This window comes from Accipiter gentilis, chromosome Z (genome assembly GCF_929443795.1).
Source record: "Accipiter gentilis chromosome Z, bAccGen1.1, whole genome shotgun sequence".
NCBI classification, from domain to species: Eukaryota; Metazoa; Chordata; class Aves; order Accipitriformes; family Accipitridae; genus Astur; species Astur gentilis.
The window spans coordinates 12,411,382-12,426,305 of NC_064919.1; the positions used below are offsets into that span (position 1 = coordinate 12,411,382).

At 42.2% G+C, this 14,924-nt stretch overlaps 1 protein-coding gene across 9 annotated transcripts in view; it reads left to right on the top strand.

Annotated features, from left to right (window-relative positions):
• Positions 1 to 196: 196 nt before the first annotated feature.
• The window catches only part of SUSD1 (sushi domain containing 1), a 69,409-nt gene continuing 54,681 nt past the window's right edge, over positions 197 to 14,924 (top strand). For 6 of the 9 annotated variants that reach the window (XR_007505141.1, XM_049796134.1, XM_049796130.1 and 3 more), the window contains exons 1-7: positions 200 to 460; positions 2,294 to 2,425; positions 3,667 to 3,822; positions 4,485 to 4,637; positions 5,932 to 6,108; positions 8,593 to 8,772; positions 10,775 to 10,954. Coding sequence is in view for 8 of the 9 variants with exons in the window: in XM_049796134.1 (XP_049652091.1) it covers positions 379 to 460; positions 2,294 to 2,425; positions 3,667 to 3,822; positions 4,485 to 4,637; positions 5,932 to 6,108; positions 8,593 to 8,772; positions 10,775 to 10,954 (1,060 nt within the window). In the remaining variant the exon portion in view is untranslated. Of the gene's footprint in view, positions 461 to 2,293; positions 2,426 to 3,666; positions 3,823 to 4,484; positions 4,638 to 5,931; positions 6,109 to 8,592; positions 8,773 to 10,774; positions 10,955 to 14,924 lie in introns of all 9 variants that reach the window. The other 3 variants (XM_049796136.1, XM_049796135.1, XM_049796137.1) reach the window with 3 other exon arrangements.

Genomic DNA, 14,924 nt, shown 5'->3' on the forward strand with positions numbered 1-14,924 from the left:
CGAGGCGGTGTCCTGGGGAAGGAAAGGCGTTGTGCCAGGGACGGGAGGAAAAAAGAAAAAAAAAAAAAAAAAAAAAAGAAGAAGAAAAGAGAGAGGGTTTTGCGGGCAAGGGCTCCTTGGCCGAGGGAGGAAAGGGGCCTCGCTGAGGGGAAAGCCGCGGGGGGGGGGGGGGCGAGGGCGCAGCGGCGATAAGAGCCGCCCGCGGGTGCCCCCGCCCCGCCGGGAGGCAGGCGCTAGGGGCAGCGCGACACCCTCGGCCCGGGGGCCGCGGCCTTTCGCCCTCCCCTCGGGCTCCCCTCCCACCCTGCACCTCGCGGGGAGGATGCGGAGGCAGCGGGGCCGCGCAGCACCCGGGGGCGCGGAGGCGGCGGCGGGGACATGATCCCGGAGGGCGGCCGGGCGCTGGGGCCGCTCCTGCTGTTGCTGCCGGCGCTACTGCAGTGCGCGGGGCGGCGGCGGGGTAAGTGCCGCCCCTCCCCGGGTCGCTCGGCCCGGCCCCGCTCGGCTGCGCTCGCCCCGGGTGGTGGCGGCGGGGCCGTGAGGGCGGCGCCCTTCGGCCGAGGCGGGGAAGGCGCGAAGGCGGGGGAGGCCGTGGGACGAGGGGAGCGGGAGCGGGAGCGGCGGCGGCGGGGGCGGCGGCGGCGGCGGCGGGAGGGCGCCCGCCCCAGCGGGCCGTCGAAGGGCCGGTGGCGGCGGAGGCAGGCGGCCCAGCGGGCGCCACGTTTGGCAGCGGGCTGGGCGGGAGCCGCGCCTGAGGGAGCGTCTGGGTGGGACTGAAACCGTGAGGGGACTTCAGTGGCGGAGTGAAAAATGGTCTGTCACCGAGGAGAAATAAGTGGTACAGTGTCATCGGTAGTAGGTGGTGGTGGGGAACCGTTTTTTATCTGCCGGAGCAGCAATCTGAGGCGGACACTCCCATGTCTTATCAGCAGATTGAGGTATCATGAGAAAGTTATTACCCTGGCTGTTTTTAAATTTAATTTTCTGACCTACATTGGCTATCATTGCATGCTGACAGTTTTTGTTTTCGGACGTTATTAGGAACACGTGCACGCACAAAAGTATGTAAAAGCGTTGAGAATTAGGAGTAGGAATCTGTGATGCTTCCCGTGAGTCGTAAGGCACTGAGAAATGCACTGTCGGTAAAACTGAAACACTGTGCGTGTGGAAGGGCGGTTTTATCGCACTGATAAATTTGGTGCGTTAAAAAAAAAAAAAAGCTGGCTAGAGTGTTCAGCTGCCTTCTGCTTCCAGTTATGGTTACTTATGTAGACACTGTGTTAAGGCAGGCAAAATTTTGCCAGAGCTGCGATACACGCAGTAAGACTTGCATTCTGTAAGAACCACCCCATCCTTGCCAATCTTAGCTGTCTTAGAAAAGTAAAAAATTCCATACTGCTCTGTCCAGCATCATAAGGCAACATCAGCTTGTGCAGTATTAGTTATTCCTTTAAAAGGGGTGTAAGCATATACCTGCTTTGTCTGCTTTCAAGCCATCCATTCTGAGGTTTATCATTTGGGAAGCCAGTGCATGTGTGAAGATATCAAAAAGAGCTTACAAAAAATGGAGAGAAATGTACATAATGCACTAAAAGTATGAATACAAATAAGGAAATAAGTTCATATTGTATTGTAGTTTCATGTATATTTATAGCCCTATCAAATTACAGTAAATGAGGTCATGTGTCATGTGCTGCTAAACTACTTCTAATTTAAATTAATTTCTAAAATGACTTTATCATAAGTAATTTTCCTCCTGGCAGCATTCTCAACATCACTGTTATGAATGGCATTTATACCATATACATGTTGATTATACAAGGTACAAACAGATTGATAAATAACCCAAATGTCTATGGGTAAATAATAGAAACAAAATAATAGAATAAATGAGGAAACAGAAATCAAGACAGAAGGGAAAGAAAGTTAGTATGGAGGACAGATTAATAATATTGGATAGAGCTATTTATTTTATGTCTTGCAAGCCTTACTAACTGCTGAAAAACTGTTTTGCTTGTTGTCAAAGAGTAGATGGATGGAGAAAACTGTTCATTGTAGTTATTTTGTTTAATCCTTTCTGTTTATTTTTTTTATCTTTGGTCTCTGAATATTATGGCTGTGGTTTTCCTGCAAGTTTGAAAATGAGGTGGGAGGAGATGGGATTTTATTCTATGTGTTTTAATCTGACTTTTATATCCACTTTAAATTTTGTGCCAGTTACCCATACCAGACCACCTTTATGGTCCTTTAAAAGAACCAACAAAAAAGTAATTGTGTCTTTTTGTTCTTCAAGCAATTGTGAACAGATCAGTTCCAGATGTCTGTGCAACTTGCCACATTCATGCCACATGTCATCAAATTGAAGGAAAAAGCGTCTGCATCTGTAACTATGGATTTGTAGGCAATGGAAGAACCCATTGTCAAGGTAGGCTGCTTGTTTGTAAAATGGTAAGAAGCTGTGTACATTCCTAAAATGTTCTTTCTCGAGTAATGTTACTGAATTCTTCAAAATACAGTAGAAGCTTTGTCATTTCCTGGCAGAATTTCCAAGACGTAGAATACATGTGGCTTGTTTTTCTTTCTTTTTTTTTTTTTCCTCCTAAGGGCTAGCCATGAGCTGTACTTTACTTGTGCTTGATGTAAATATTGTGTTGTACTTAGTTACTCAACCATTTTATTCAGTTTCTGCTATATAGTGACAGATTTAAATTAATTTTGTCTTAGAAAATGTAGGGGTTTGTCAAACATTTACTTTTAAAATGTAATGTATTAGAATGGTTTATTTATTTTTTTTTTTTTTATCCTAGCCTCAGCAAAAAAATAATTAAATATGCTGGGCTTTATTATTCCTTTCAACCTATGTGTCGCTGAACTGAAAACTAGACAATAAAACTAACAGTTAAAATTAGTGCATTTTTGCCGATTTTTTTCAGTTATCTCAGATTACTGGGTAAATAAAAACTCATTTCATAAGTTGAAGGTCTGTTCTTAATAACTGTGCATATATACAGATTTCTTAAGCGCAAAAGTCTGTTACATGAAAAGTGTTGTTAAGCATTGTTTTGTTACTGTAGCTGATAGTGTCCTTTTAATACTATCTCATACACGACAAATCAATACATGAATCAAAGGATGATGTGAAATGCTGTGTCTGAGTGTATGTAATAGCTTACCGTTGCTTAAAGGGGAAGGTCTTGCACCTCTGATCTCTTCCACTCCATCTCTTCCCCTTCCTTCACGAGCACTGGTACCCACTGGGCCCTGCACAAAGTTCAATTATCTTATTATTGTGGGAGAAGACAAGCTGCCGATTTTGCCATGTTAATTCTCTGCCAGTTGAATGAGTTGGATAAGATCAGCACAAGCTCCATTAAATGCTGCAGCCAGTGCATGCTGTAAGGAAGAGCAGAAGCGGAGAGAGAGCCCTCTGGTTTCAACAGCTCTTAGATCAACTCAAGCTATGTCGTGAACCTTTATTCACAGTTTCATCCAGGGACGATAACCTCTGTTGGTCTAAATACTCCATCTTACTAGCAGCATTTACATCCCAAATAACTTAGAAAGAAGAACAGTAAGGGGAAGTCTGGTTATGCAAGAATGAGCGAGGAGGGGAGGATAATCTGCTTTTCCTAATCTCTCTCTGATGTGTTTTAAATGTGCTGACAGATAAAGATGAATGTCAGATTGGAGCCAACAAGATTTGTGGAAATCATACATTGTGTCATAATACCCACGGAAGTTTTTACTGTGTTTGCCTTGATGGATACCGAGCCTCCAACAACAACAAGACGTTTATTCCCAATGATGGCACAAACTGTACAGGTAGACATCACAAAGAATCTTGAGCAGCAGGAATCCAGAACTTAGTTTTCTACTGCACAAATCTTTTTTCCTGTCACTTTAGAACTTACTTTCTAAAAGTATATCAGAGCACTTTCTGCTGTGGGTGCAAACACTTACTTGACATCTAGGTTCTAACAGCTACGAATTAGTTCCATTTTGCATTCTTTGCTATGTTACAAATCATTGCTTCACAGTCACATTCAAGCAGTAATCTTTCCAGAAGAAGAAGCTAGATTAAAGAAAATAAGGTGATACTTAACCTTTCCCCCAAAATGTCATATTTGGGTTTAGTTTGGAATATTAGCCAGTTCCTTGTTACAGCAATGAACAGGTGTAACGGATAAAGGTATTTGCAGGTAGGGCTTTTTCTGGGATTGTTGTAGCAGGAGATAACATTGGAGGCTATTTGTCAGGTAAAACAGAAACAATTCAGAAGATCGCTAGCTACAAAATTGAGAGTGTCCTCCTTCCAGATGCTTGAACACCAGGCAATGATAAGCTCCTTTATTTCCCAGAAGACCCATCAGAAGCTCCATAGAACCCTTCATGTAATGCTGTATTTGTTTTAAGCTTGGGTCCTACACTAACTAATGAAACCCCCCCCTGTTACGAAGTGCATATATTTTTCTCTGAATTTTTAGATATCGATGAATGTGAGGAGTCTGGGTTGTGTGGTCAAAATGCAAGATGCGTGAATACTGAAGGAAGCTACAAATGTTACTGCAATGATGGTTATAAGTTAGAAAATGGAGAGCATTCTTTTCATCCAGATGGGAACATAGTTTCATGCAAAGGTGAGAGTCTTTGGATGCTGTTTTTGCTAGCACATAAAAACAGATCTTACATGATATAGTAGTATCTGTCTGACCTGTGCTTTTAAGTTGGCAGAGCAGAAGCTGCCCTCTGTGGACTTTGTCTGCTGTATGATTTTTTTTCTTCTTGCTTTCAGTTTGCTCCAGTGGTGTCTGGATGGTAGAGTTGACACCAGATATAATTTCTACAGGCTCTCAGCAGTGGTTCAGGTGTGCAGGGTCAGAGAAGCTTAATAATGCCATGAAGGTGATGTAGTTAGTTTCTGAATAGGAAGGAAGTGTGGCATAATCCACCTGCTTACATAATCACACTGCATGAAGGGGAAGAGAAGAGAGGATAAATAGCTGGTAAGAGAGGTCAGATGAATGAAATGCCTAGCGGAGAGGAATAATAAAATAATAGTTTAGCTATTCATTACATATTGTGCCACCTGGATAAAAAACTGCTCTGTTCTGTTGTTGTTGTTGTTATGGCAAGATAAAAAATTCAGTCTGAAACCATTCCTCCTTTCCTCTTTAGTGTAGGTTTTCACAGATGCAAAGTGCTAGCAGTGTAAGCTGTAGTATGTAGTGTATGTAGTGAACCCAGGCATCCCAGGTGAAAGGTACTGCCTCGATTATATCCAGCTCTCATTTCTGAATTATTGCAAGAGCTGTCAGTAAAGGTCACTACCTGTAGTTCATCCAGTTTTTCCAACTGGAGTGTTCTGCTTCATTTTGCCAGAATTGCCGATAACCCTGCTTAACTCACTGACTTCCCCCTCCCCATGCTGTGGTAAAGTAGTGTGTTTGCGTCACCTGTGAAGTCAGACAAGAGAGCCCAGTCAAGCAGCTGTGCTGGTTCAGTGAGATGGAGGAATTGAGGGTCAGACCACTTAATCTCAGCCTATCTGCTGTGCTTCACCTTTCCCATGTGCAGGGAAATAAAGCTGTGCATTGGGGCCTGAAATTTTCTTCTGGTGTTAAAGGATCATTCAGCCATTTGTGTAACGACTGGCACATGCAAAGCACCATCACATTGCAGTGTCTCCTCTTTGGTGTTATGAATGGCTCCAGCTGTATGTTAGTAAAGATGTAGCTCAATACTTGGGTCACTGTTTTCCTCCGATTGTGGCCAGTATAACTCTTCAACTCTAATCTTCTACACCTTTGGCAAGCCCCCAGATTTATCAGGTTGGGTGTATTTTGTGATGTGACCATCCAGTTCAGCTCATTTTAAAGTGATCGCGTGTTGTGATTTTTGTACTGTGAGATCTTTTAACCCAGTCTTTTGCAGAAATTGGATGTGGTTCCCCTCCTGAAGTGAAGCATGGCTACATTGTGGGGAACTACAGCTTGCTAGCAGGAAGTGCGGTTCATTATGAGTGTGAAGAAGGGTTTTACAGCAACGAGGGAAAGTTCTCATATTGCACTGCAAATGAAACTTGGGAACCTGCCACTTTAAGCTGCAAAGGTGAAAAGAGTTTTAAATCTTTCTTATATTCTTCATTAAGGGAGTTTATGCATGAGGAAGTGTGTTTGTGAAAGACTGTAGACTGTTTCCTCAATCTGAGGGATAATTTTTCAAGATCTGGCTATTTGCAAAAAAAGAAGAAAAGAAAAGGACAGGTTATAAAACTGTGCCACCTCTTCTGTTCGTGTAGTGACACTTTTGATGCTGGTCCTTGCATTTTTACAGACACTGCAATGTGTCCTTCTGCCTGTGAACCAAGGCCTAGAAAACAACTAGACTTCTGTAGCATTTCATGGGAACTTCCAACTCGGTAGTTGGAAGGCATCAATGACGTCTCATGAAAAGAACCATTCTTCTGACAGCTTCTGGAGTTTTTTCCAAAGGTTGACTGTAGATGCCAAAGAGAGGCATACCACCCTTCATCTCTGGATAACCTTTGTGATTTTTAAGACCATTTATGCATGAGCAAACACTTTCACGTCTCTGAAATGTTAAGGTTCCTGTGAGCATCTTTAAAACTTCCACTTGCTTGGGTGTTCTTATCGCCCATTGTGTTGAAATATTACTACTTAGAAGTGCAGGATTTTGTGTTCCTGTGAGTAGTTAGAAAGTCTGTGTATTAGTTTAATGACACTTGAAGTACTAGCTAACAGAAACTACACTGTGTATAACAATTCTACAGGGGAGAATTGTCATCTTGAAAATTACCACTTAGTGAGAAGAGTTCTTTCTCTGAAAATAGAAGAGCCCTCTCAGTTTCTAATTCTTTCCTGGTTGCTTTTTTTCTCTTTTTCTTTTTTCCTTTGAGAGTGGATAGAAATGTAATGTTTGTATGTGTGTCTCTGGGAAGTGAATAAATTAGAATAAGGATGCTAAATCAGTGTGTCTGGGAAAAATGAAATATTAAATATCACTAGAAAATTCATAAGAAAGGAAAGATAAAACAATTTAATACTAAATTACTACCATAAAAAAATAAAACAATTGAAATAGCATTTTCCCCCCAAAATAAATAAAGGACAGTGAACTTGAAAACAAAAAAGGATGTGCCCAAATTCTCAAGAGGTCCCTACAGAAAGCTTGTAGAATGCAGTCCTTGTGAGTTGTTGGTACATTTGTTATTTATTAATATTTTTCAGTGATTGTTTTTTCATGTGATTTCTTTTTAATTTCTGCAGTCAAAACAGTAGGTCAGGTCAGAGTTTCTGAGCACATCTCTCATGTTTAATTGAAATAAAATATGTCAAACACCAAGAAACAGCCCATGAGTCTGAAATGACAAACTTATTTCCGCTTTGTATTGCAAGCTCTTTTCCTGGATTTCAGTTAGGACTTCTCTTTTTGTAAAACCAACAAGTCTGATTTTTTAATTTTTTTTTAAGTAATAGTAAAGGCACCTTTAATTCTTTAAACTCTTGAGAGTTTTACTGGTAAGTCTTTATTGCTAGTTTAAGAATTTCTCCTGGCCAGGTGTAGTGTCTTCTTTTTCAGGAAAATCAGGTAAGGTTGTCTTTTGTCTTCCTTCTGTGGTAATTTAGGAGTTTATTTTATATAGTCATGATGAAACTGGCCATTGAGGGTAGGTCAAACTTGGTAAGATGGGTGACCTAACATCAGGGTACTGTAAGTGGAGCAGATCCCCCTTCTTTTTAAATGTATGTATATGGATGTAATGTGTCTTTGAAGATTATAGCTTCCCTTGAATAGTAATAAAATAATTGTCTTGAGATAAAAAGTCAGATAGTTTAATGGGAAGATGTGATGTATATGAAGAGGTGTAGTTAAATTGTTGAATGTGAGTGTTGTGTCATGCTAACATGAAAGCCTTTTAGATGGTTGTTTACCTTCAAAAGTGGACATGATATCAAACAAATTGCTTTTTTGGTGCTACTTGACTTCGTTTTATGCATTTGTAAATGACAGCTTGGCATGTTTGTGAATAGAACAACTACTACCATGCATTTTGTACACCATGTGGACTCTTGCTTTAACAGCAAACTTTTGTATTGTATGTCGTAACCTTTTCTATGGTTTTGCATTACTTTTGTGCACTTTTAAAATTTAGCTTCCTAAAGGCAGTTTCTGCTCGTCTGCCTCCCTCTGGCTGTTGCTCACTGCAAATGGTACAGAACCAGCTTGCTACCTATAATCAGGTTTGTAAAAGCAGGAGAGTCTTAAAGGTTTAAAAAAAAACCCCAGGACATTTTCTGTATACTAGCAGCTAGGCTGAGGAAGGAGTCACAGATTTAGCATGCCATTCTGAGAGAAAGGTAGAGAGAAGTAATTTTAATTGGAAGCAGCTCTGAAGTAGTTATAGCACTCTCAGTTGTGGTGGGGATGTTGCAGAGGACGAGGGAATGTTGGATTACCACAAGAGAAGAGCGTTCATTCGTAACAATGAAGGAAATACTCACAGGAGTGCAACCATCATTACTTCTGCTGCTTGACTAGCAAGTTTATCTTCCTCTTTATTCTTCTCCCTAGGTGTGGATTGTGGGGTTCCACCTTCTGTTTTAAATGCGCACCCAGCATCTGTAAGTGGGACCACATATGGAAGTGAAGTTACTTACAATTGTGTTCATGGTTACTTTATTGCAAGCGGTAATCAGACTGCAGTCTGCAATGCCAGAGGACAGTGGGATGGTACTGACTTGGTGTGCAAAGGTAAATGTAACCTGCCTTCAGATTTATTTCGCGTAGATACTGTTTCAGCAACCATAATAAATAGCAGTCATCAGTTAGAGACAACCTCTTTGGGTGTTCAGTTTATACAGGCTTCTGGCTTAGGAAGTTCAGTCACAAAACAAAAGCCATATGTTAAACAGGTTTTTTTAATCTGTGTTGCTAATGAAGTTGCAATAAATTGCTGAAAGTTTAACATCCCAGTGCATGTCAGGCATTGGGATTACCATGAGATGAAAATGCAGCCTAAATTGCTGCCATTTTTCTAGCTCAGTATCTACTCTGTGGTTAAAGCCACTGCTCAGGAACGGAACCACTATTAGCCAGTAGCACCCCCTTAAAATTCCCATATTCAGACAGTTTCCAGTTGCAAACTATGATTGCTCAAGCATGCTATTGTTGTTTGACGTGAGTTGTAAATCTCCTATGTTGCTATGATTTGGAAGACTGTAGCCTAACAAGTTTCTTGGTAAGAAGAAACACAAAGGTACGTTTAAAAAAAAAAAGTATTTTGCCCAACAAAATTTCTAGTGTATTTTTACCCTGAGCACATATTATTAATTAATGTGACCTCGGGATAATTACAGTCTTCAGTCAGTTTTTACATTAGCACAACTTCACTTTTCCATTCACTGAATGATTAGTATCTTTTCAGCTTGATCCAGGAGGGTTGAATCTTCTGTTCATTGCCATCAAACATAGTAATTTTTTTGAATGTGCAATGTGTATGTTAGAACCACTCTCTACTTTTAGAATCTTCTTTCATATTCTTATTCTGGCTCACCAAGCTAAATAGAAGGTTTGCAGTGTTAGACAGAAACATAATTTTGCATTTCTGCTTTTCAGTCTGATTACAGGATGGCTGTGGGCAGATAGCTGGAGTTAAGTAGCAGTAATTTTTGTATCTCATCACATACTGTCCTCCTATAAGTTAAGCATATTCTTTGCATGTGCATTAGTTATTCTAAAGCTTGTTCTGATGATTTATAATAGATAAATACATTCATAAGCATTGGGATATGAAAAGGAACGTAGTCACGGTAGTGAAGGTATTGCCCATTGCAATACATATGTTTAACTTTTCCTTTTAAGGTTGTACAGATCTTGATTCTATAAGCTTTGGTTTTTTTACTTAGTTTTCATTTTTATGAGTAGAATTTCAGAATCGCTTAAGATAATTTATTAAAGAGTTTTAAAAGCACTTGTTTTCTGCATATAAGCTTTAGTGAAGGTAAGATTTTAATTCTTACATCGCTTACATTTTATAAGTGAAGTGATGCAGAATCTTTTATTGAGGTGGAATGTTTTGTTGTGGATTTGAAAGGGCATTTTAACCCTAAATAATATTCTTCCATTGATTTGATCTTCACTCTTTATTCTTGTTTGTTCCCTAATTTTATTATGAAGTCCCTGAAAACAACTGAGCAAATGAATTAATTTCTAATTATCTCTAAAGTGGTCTGAATAATCCATCACATTTTCCCCCAGAAGTGCTCTTTCTGCTTGTCTGTAGCAGCTTCTCCTTTTTTTCAAAGCTTGAATTAAATCCACTGGCAAAGGAACATAACCTTCTTGATGCTGTTTTTCCATGTCACTCCTTGGACCATGTGTCATTTTTCAGATCTATTGTTGCTAATAATGGGTAAAATAAAGGAATTAATAGCATGTGGGGGATAAGAGTGTTGTGGGAAGATAGATCCATTGGTAAAAAAATTGCGTGGAGATCCTTGTTCTCCATATCTAAACAGGACACTGTTTTATTTTATGGTTCATCTTGAAGGCCAAATGCCCCACCCTGCTAGAAAGTCTCCAGTCACAAAATTCTGGGTTCTAAAGGGCTGGCCTGACTTCTAGAAACCACTAAGAAGTGAAAAAAAAGTGAAGAGTTACTTGCTGGGACAATTAATCTCTCTTACTTAAACACTTTGATATGCCTTGCCTATTTTCGTTTTCAGGTTTTGTTACCCATTTTTTGTTTTTCCAGAAATAGACTGTGGCAAACCTTTGCTGATTCCACACACAGAAATGATCTGGGACAACTCTACCACTCTATGGAGCAGAGTGTACTATCAGTGTAAAGAAGGATATTATTTTAATGGAGACAGGAATTTTTCAGAATGCACAATGGATCGGTCGTGGGAGAATATTACATACATATGCAAAGGTAAATATTACTGTAAGCAGTTGCTGTGGAGTGTGCTATTTAAATAGTTTCTCATTCCTGTTCTGAAGGTAGGAACAGGAGGAAGGATGAAGGCGAGAAATACCTTTCTAATTTACAATGTAGGGAACGTGGTGGTACTTTTGGATGGAAAAGTCATGGAAGAGAATATTAACCATGCAACAGTTTCTAGTGGATGCTACAGTTCTCTCTATAGCTGTCTTGCATTTTATTTCAGACAGAGAGGGACTTATGCAACTGAAGTTTCATTACTACACTGAGAACCTTTAAAAGCCAGCCAGGACATCACCAGCTGATCAGAAGGCATTTAATGACATTTCGTTGTGGGCCTAATACTGTAAAGTGCACTGCATTGAAAGTAGGGGCAATGGAATTCAAAACTCCTTTTCCTTTTTTATTTTATTCTCTCATAATGCCCAAAGTAAAATTTGTTCATGATTGACTTTCCAGCCTAGATCCATGTCCTGGGTTCAGCTGGGATAGAGTTAATTTTGACAGGGACCTGGGAGGGGGACAGCCAGGACAGCTGACCTGAACTAGCCAAGGAGCTATTCCATAACATGTGGCATCATGCTCAGCATATAAATGGGGAGCGGGCTTGGGGGGAGCTGTTGGCTTTCGGTGGGGGAAGTGGCGGAGTCAGGTTCTGGGTGGTGAGCAGTTGCACTGTGCATCACTTGTTTTGTGTATTCTTTTATTAGGACTGTTGTTGTTGTAACTTCTCTTTTTGTGTTGTCCCTGTAAATTGTCCTTATCTCAACCCACGAGGTTCTGTTTTGTTTTTTTTCTTTTGTCCTCTCTGATTCTCCTGGGGAAGAGTGAGCTAGCGGCTGTGTGGTGCTTTGTTACCGGCTGGGCTGAAACCACAACAGTCCTTTTTGGCGCCCAACGTGGGGCACGAAGGGTTGAGATAACGACGGATCTGGCCAGAGTGTGTTAAAACAAATTTGTTATGTGCATTTCTTATGTTAGTTAAATAGTCAGTAGTCACAATGTTGGTTCATTTGCTTTCATGGTGGCCTTGTGTAAGTTCTTATATGGTCTGTGTATTCCCTGCAATATCACCTCTGGGAGAGGGATCAGGATTATCATTTTGCTATACTGGGTAATGTCAATTTATGAAATGATTACATCAGTGGTCATGAGGTTAAGCTGGTATCTGTATGCAGCAGTGATATCATTTCCATACTTTGGGTGCCTTCTATCAGAATTTATTGATAATTACACCCAATCTATGGGGAAGTCAGGGGGGGATACTTCCCCCCATTTGTTTACCTCCCTTTTTTCCTTCTGGCTAATTACAACAGCTTTTGAGAATTCTGAATATTCTTGGGATGTGCAAGCCAGCATGCTGTTGGTGCTATGTCTCCTGAATATGTCTCAAGTCTTGTTTAGGGCTACAAAAAAGTTCTTTAAGAATACCACCCAGAGATCTGCCCCAAGGCTGGATATTCATGGGTGGCATGGCATGTGGGAGGATATGGGCCGGTATCTAGAGAACTTCTCACCTCCAGTGGTTTGGAAGTTCACTCCTGAACAACCACAGAACCCTCATGAAGTGGTACAATATTTGAAAGGAAAATGCTGTGGCTGTTCCAGAGACACACAACTTACCACCCTGTGCTGGGCCCTGGCCGGTATCTACCAAACACTGCTTGACATTAGGCAGCACCCTCAGGGGGAAGAGAGGGAAAAACAGCAACAGGCACTGCGGCTACCCCAACCCTGGCGACAGGTACTGCAGCTGAACCAGAGAACCAACCTGAGCCAGTATCAGTCGCCCCTATACAGAAGAAGAAACACCCAGAGAAATCACTTCACTTAGTGAGGGATGAAAGTGAGCCAGGGTCATCACGAGAACAGGAGGAAGAGGCAGAACCTGAAATAATCTGTATCCCTGAGTGAGTTGCATGACATGCAAAAAGATTTTGGCTGGCACCCAGGTGAACACATTGTTACCTGGCTGCTCCGATGCTGGGATAATGGAGCCAGTAGTTTGGAATTAGAGGGTAGGGAAGCCAAGCAACTGGGATCCCTATCTAGGGAAGGGGGCATTGACAAGGCAATTGGGAGAAAAACACAAGTCCTCAGCCTCTGGCGGCAATTTCTGTCAGTTGTGAAGGAAAGATACTCCTTCAAGGATGATGTTACATGTCACCAAGGCAAGTGGACCACCATGCAGAGAGGTATCCAGTACCTGAGGGAATTAGCCCTGCTGGAGGTGATTTATAATGATCCGGAAAATGAGCAGTCACCTACAGATCCAGATGAAGTCCAATGCACACAACCCATGTGGCAGAAGTTTCTACAAAGTGCACCACCAACCTATGCCAACTCATTGGCAGTAATGTCCTGGAAAGAAGGCTGTGGATGAACTGGGGGTCCAACTCCGACAATACAAAGGAAGTCTCTCTTCCTCCCTATGGGCTTGTATCTCGGCTGTAGAGGAATTGTCCCGGGAGTTCCAGCAATTCAAAGTGGATATGTCTTCCTCCCCTCCTGTACAGGCCCACATCGCAGCTATTAGGAGTAAGCATTCCTCTGCCCAACAGAGAGGAGATAGAAAGTACACATTATGGGCTAACCTGTGGTTTTACCTGTGTGACCATAGAGAGGACATGAGGAAGTGGGATGGAGAACCTACCTCAATCCTAGATGCATGGGTATGTGAGTTGTGAGGAAAAGCAATCAAAAGAGGATTCTTCTTGGAAAAATGCCACTCCAGTTTCCCACGAGCAGTCCCCCAGGAAGAGTAGAAGGGCTGATCTCATTTTTGATCCTCTTGAAGGGACTTCTGATTCACGTTTGCAAAAAGTGAGTAACGTACTCTGAGCAGGATTAGAGGGGCCCTGCCTCCAGCCAGGTGGAGGAAAGGGACAACTGGGTCTACTGGACAGTGTGGATTCAATGGCCTGGCACATCAGACCCACAGGAATATAAGGCTCTAGTGGACACTGGTGCACAATGTACCCTAATGCCGTCAAGTTATAAAGGGGAAGAACCATCTGCATCTCTGGTATAACAGGGAGATCCCAAGAGCTAACCATATTGGAAGCTGAAGTGAGTCTAACTGGGAATGAGTGGCATAAACACCCCATCATGACTGGCCCAGAGGCCCCGTGCATCCTTGGCATAGACTACCTCAGGAGGGGGTATTTCAGGGAGCCAGAGAGGTACTGTTGGGCCTTTGGTATAGCTGCACTGGAGATGGAGGAGTTTGAACAGCTGTCCACCTCGCCCAGTGTCTGTGAGGACCCTTCAGTTGTGGGGTTGCTGAGGGTTGAAGAACAACAGGTGCCAGTTGCTACCACAGCGATGCACCGGCAACAATATCACACCAACCAAGACTCCTTGATTCCCATCCGTAAGCTGATTTGCCATGGAGAGCCAAGGAGTGATCAGCAAGACTCCCTCACCCTTTCGTACTCCCATATGGCCCATGTGGATATCTAATGGGGAGTGGAGGCTAACAGACTACCGTGGGCTGAATGAACTCACGCCGCCACTGAGCGCTGCTGTGCCGGGTATGTTAGAACTTCAATACGAACTGGAATCAAAGGCAGCCAAGTGGTATGCCACAACTGACGCTGCTAATGCATTTTTCTCAATCCCTTTGGCAGCAGAGCGCAGGCCACAGTTTGCTTTCACTTGGAGGGGCGATTCCAGTCCACCTGGAATCGACTGCCTCAGGGGTGGAAACACAGCCCCACTATTTGCCATGGACTGATCCAGGCTGCACTGGAAAAAGGTGAGGCTCTAGAACACCTGCAGTACATTGATGACATCATCGTATAGGGCAACACAGCAGAAGTTTTTGAGAAAGGGAAGAAAATAATCCAATCCTACTTTTGAAGGCTGGTTTTGCCATCAAACAAAGTAAGATCAGAGGACCTGCACGGGACATCCACTTTTTAGGAATAAAATGGCAAGACGGGCATCATCAGATCCCTGT